General features: G+C 44.2%; 1 protein-coding gene across 14 annotated transcripts in view; it reads left to right on the plus strand.

The window, feature by feature from the left end:
* The window catches only part of LOC135095714 (serine-rich adhesin for platelets-like), a 48,441-nt gene that overhangs the window by 32,123 nt on the left and 11,318 nt on the right, over positions 1–5,000 (plus strand). For 12 of the 14 annotated variants that reach the window (XM_063996727.1, XM_063996729.1, XM_063996726.1 and 9 more), the window contains 4 exons: positions 167–275; positions 2,147–2,302; positions 3,985–4,084; positions 4,548–4,670. In XM_063996727.1, the coding sequence (XP_063852797.1) occupies positions 167–275; positions 2,147–2,302; positions 3,985–4,084; positions 4,548–4,670 (488 nt within the window). The remainder of the gene's footprint in view (positions 1–166; positions 276–2,146; positions 2,303–3,984; positions 4,085–4,547; positions 4,671–5,000) is intronic. The other 2 variants (XM_063996737.1, XM_063996738.1) reach the window with 1 other exon arrangement.

Consider the following 5,000-nt stretch of genomic DNA (forward strand, 5'->3'; position numbering starts at 1 on the left):
TTGTTGTTGTTTTCAGTTTCTTGACTGCCTAAAGAATAAACCGTTTATTATTATTATTATTATTATTATTAAAACAAAGCAAAACAAACAAACAAACAGGCACACAAACATCTATTCACCCCCCCCTTCACCCTTCACCCCTACTCACCCCCATTACTCTCCCCAGATCTGAAGTCACCCCGGTCACCACGCACCCCAGAGCTTCGGTCCCCACAAACACCCCAGCGGTTGGTGCGATCTTCCTCCCAAGACTCTGCAAAGGGCGCCAGCTTAAGGTGAGAGAGAGAGAGAGAGAGAGAGAGAGAGAGAGAGAGAGAGAGGCCTTTATTTATTTGATTTATATATTAATTTGTTTTTTATATATTTTCAAGTTTGTTTATTTATTTATTTTTGTTATTTTCTATATTATTATTATTATTATTATTATTATTATTCATACGTATATCTGTGCATTCGTTCGTTTATTTCCCGCTAAGGGCGCAGCTTAAGGTGAGAGAGAGAGAGAGAGAGAGAGAGAGAGAGAGAGAGAGAGAGAGAGAGAGAGAGAGAGAGAGAGAGAGAGAGAGAGAGAGAGAGGCCTTTATTTATTTGATTTATATATTAATTTGTTTTTATATATTTTCAAGTTTGTTTATTTATTTTTTTTTTTTTTGTTATTTTCTATATTATTATTATTATTCATAACGTATATCTGTGCATTCGTTCGTTTGTTTGTTTGCCTGTAGCTGGTGGCGTTTGAATGACACGTGTATGTCTGTACGTGTGTGTGTGTGTGTGTGTGTGTGTGTGTGTGTGTGTGTGTGTGTGTGTATATAGATTATGTATGCACCCACTAAACTGTCTGTCTGTCTGTCTGTCTGTCAATGCACGAACACTAACAGGGTGCAATAAGGGTGTGTGGGGACCTCCAGGGTGTAACAAGGGTGCTAGGGTGGCCAGGGAGGATGAAAGAGAGAGAGAGAGGGAGAGAGATAGTTTTAATAATATATAAAGGGAGATATAAACTGATGGAGTGGTGATGGATAGGGTGACTGTGCTGGAAGAGAACCCAAAGGAAGAACGAGTAAGAGAATAACAGGAAATTTGACATAACCTAAACTTAGAAAAGAAGAGAAGGAGGAAGAGGAATAAATAGAGAATAGAAGAGAGGAATTAAGAGCAAGATATAAGAAAGAGGAGATAGGAAGAAGAGAGAGAGAACAGAGGAAGAGGAAGAAAAACACAGAAGAGAAAAGAAAAGAGGATTTAAGAGAAGAGGAAGAAGAAAACAAGAAAGACAGAACAGAGGAAGAGGAAGAAAGAGAGAGAAAAGAAGAGAAATTAAGATAAGAGGAAGAAGAAGAAGAAGAGGAAGAAAGAGAGAAAAGAAAAGAGGAATTAAGAGAAGAGGAAGAAGAAGAAGAAGAGAAAGAGAACAGAGGAAGAGGAAGAAAGAGAGAAAAGAAGAGAAATTAAGAGAAGAGGAAGAAGAAGAGGAGGAGAGACAGAATACATAAGAGAAAATAGGAGAAAGAGAGAGAGAGAGAGAGAACACAAGAAATAAGGAGACATTGAAATAAATAAAAAACAAACAAAAAACAACAACAACAACAACAATAACTGCAAAGAAGTGTTTGTGCATCCGTACATCTGTTCCTTTACCTGTAGAAGGCCTGTGGGTGATGAGGTGGTCTTGGGGCTGCGTTAATTCAGTGCCAGTGCCAGTGGTAGTGCCTCTCTGCGTCCTGCGGGTCCTCTACAGTGCCTCATGTCCTGTTTCTGCAGTGGCCAGGTTGGTGAGGCTTCAGTGGGTGATGGAAGGCTGTTTGGTGAGGCTGGAGGAAGAGGAAGAGGAAGAGGAGGAGCACAGAGAAGAACTGGCTGGAAGAGGAACACAGGAAGGAATGACTGCAAGGAAGAGAGACAGAAGATATTTATAGAAGAAAATGCCGTGTAACCACAACACTTAGAGTAACATAGGAGATAATAACAGACTAACCAACCTGCAAATTAACAGAGAGAGAGACATAGAAAGAGATAACAGAGATAACTAACTGCACTCTATCTATTTACTAACCAAACCAACACAAACCAACACTCCTGGCCACCGTTCCTGACCCCCACGCCCCGCCCCGGCCTGGCCCCCGGCGTGACCTCTCCCCGACAGAATGCGGAGCACCCCTAGCCCCGACACTCCCCCCGGAGCAGCAGCAGCAGCAGCAGCAGCCCGCGCGTCACCCATACAGGCCCCTAGCCTCACCCTACACGAGTCTGCGTCCTTCCTGCTGGAGAAAATGATGACGTCAGCACCTGAGTCTCTGAGGTAGGGTGTCCAGGGTGTGGCTAGGGTGTGTTGCTACTGCACAGACACCCTGCCAGATATGGTGATTAAGGTAGGGTGTACTTTTGTGGGTAGGGTGATGCACGCTGTCACCCACGCCGCCCAGGGTGACTGAAATAGGGTGTAGGGTGTGGCTAGGGTGGGGCAAGGGTGACGTTGCTGCTCCCTGGCTGTAGCGGTGGCCAGGGTGATGGGTGGTGGTGGTGGTGGTGTTTGCTAGTGAGTAGTGGAGCGCTGGGTAGTAATAGTCACGTTATTAGGGTGTGTGATAGTAGTGATGATCATCCTAGACCCATTTTTTTATCTTTGTAGTCACCCTGTTATGTTATTTTCCCTTTAAATTTACCCAAGAACATTTTTTCCCCAAAATAATCACCCTAGAAACTGTATTTTCCCTAATAATCACCCTACAATCACCCTAATTACTTCACACAATCACCCTGAAAATTCTCTCCCTTTAGAATCACCCTAATTACTTCACACAATCACCCTAAAAATTATCTCCCTTTAGAATCACCCTAATTACTTCACACAATCACCCTAAAAATTATCTCCCTTTAGAATCACCCTAATTACTTCACACAATCACCCTAAAAATTCTCTCCCTTTAGAATCACCCTAGAATCACCCTTTTTTCCCCTTAGATTTCTTCAGAACAGCTCTAGAATAATTTTACCCCATAGAATCACCCTAGTACATTTTTTTCCCTTCAGATTTACCATAGAATCACCCTAGAAACCATATTTTTCCCTGAAACACACCCTAGAACCCATATTTCTCCCTAGACTCACCCTGACTCATCGTACAGCACCAGACACCCTTATTCTTGAGGTAAACAGACACCCTTTTTACACCCTAACTGGTTTTTAAAAGGAGGAGGATGCAGGATAAGACAAACACCCTTAAAGGACCTTAATACACCCTTTCAGATATGCCCTAGGAGGTGAACACCCTTAGCATACTGAAACCCACCCTATCACACACCCTAGTGGCAACTGTCGCTTACTAGTGTGTGGGGGTGATGTAAGAATATAGGATGAGGTAGACACACCCTTAAAACACCCTTAAAACATCCTTAAAATATACCATAACACCTTATTAGTTGCGGGCAGTCACCCATCCAAGCCCTGATCAGACCCAGTGCAGCTTAACCTCACTGATTGATAAGGGGAAATTAATATATATTTGTAGTAATAGTAATGGCTGTCTAGTGTAGGGTGTAGGGTGGTGAGGTGCCTTACGCTGTTCTATCAAGCTAGTGCGTTTGTTTGTCGGGTTCTGCGCTTGAAAATTCTGCGTTTGGAGGCTTCTGGGCTTAGTTTGTGTGTTTGTGTGTGTGTTTAGCTTTGAATTGGTGTGTGTTCATGTGTACGTTTGGGAACTATTGCGTTTGGGGGTTTTCGGCTTGTTTTGGCTGTGTGTGTGTGTGTGTGTGTGTGTGTGTGTGTGTGTGTGTGTGTGTGTGTGTGTGTGTGTGTGTGTGTGTGTGTGTGTGTGTGTTTGGTCGTATACTTAGAAACTACTTGAGATAATGGTGTGTTTTAAGCTTGTTTCGTGTGTGTGTGTGTGTGTGTGTGTGTGTGTGTGCGTGTGTTAAGACCTTGTATGTGTCCCTGTATATCTCTACCACACATATATACATACATACATACATACACTCACAGGAAGCAGGGAAGCAAGACTGAGGGCCGAGCCTGCTGCAAGACAGAGAAGAAGCCCACAGTAGCAGAAGTAACTGGCCGCAACAGACCCGAGAAGAACAAGGTACGTGTGTGTGTGTGTGTGTGTGTGTGTGTGTGTGTGTGTAGCCAATAAACATATCTATCTATATATCTATCTATTTGTCTGTCTGTCTGTGTGTGTGTGTGTGTGTGTGTGTGTGTGTGTATAGCCAGTGAACTTATCTATCTATCTATCCATCTCTGTCTATCTATCTATCTGTCTGTCTGTCTGTCTGTCTGTCTGTCTGTCTGTCTGTCTGTCTGTCTGTCTGTCTTTCAAAATTCTTTTCTTCCATTTAAAACACCCTAAATTCATCTTTTTTTCCCTTAAACTCACCCAAGACCCTCAATTTACCCCTGAGACTCACCCTAGAACCCTATCTCCCCTTTAGACTCCCCTAGAACCATAATATTCACCCTAGAATCACCCTGGGGCATTGTAGAACCCCAGACACCCTTGTTCTTGAAGCGTAAACAAACAGTAAACGGGCGCATGTCTTTTTCAGGCGATGGACAAGATCACAGCTGACTGTCGGAAGCAAAGCAGCAGCGTTAACAGCCTGAACAGCAACCGGACTTTTGAGATGAAGCAGCAGGCGCCACTACAGGACTCTGCCAAGGAGGAGAAGGTGAGGGGCTGGTGGAGGAGGAGGAGGAGGAGGAGGAGGAGGAGCAGGACAGTGGGGAAGGAGAGAAAAAAGTAAGATATTTTAAGATAGTTTCTTTCTCTTTTGTCTTTTTCTTCTTCCACAGCCTTCCACAGCCTTCCACTGGTCTCCTTGTCCTGTCCTCCTCCACACACCATCCCCAGGCCTTCCACAGCCTTCCGACTGGTCTCCTTGTCCTGTCCTCCTCCACACACCATCCCCAGGCCTTCCACAGCCTTCCCACTGGTCTCCTTGTCCTGTCCTCCTCCACATACCATCCCCAGGCCTTCCACAGCCTTCCCACTGGTCTCC

The sequence above is a fragment of the Scylla paramamosain genome, unplaced genomic scaffold, assembly GCF_035594125.1.
Source record: "Scylla paramamosain isolate STU-SP2022 unplaced genomic scaffold, ASM3559412v1 Contig1, whole genome shotgun sequence".
NCBI classification, from domain to species: Eukaryota; Metazoa; Arthropoda; class Malacostraca; order Decapoda; family Portunidae; genus Scylla; species Scylla paramamosain.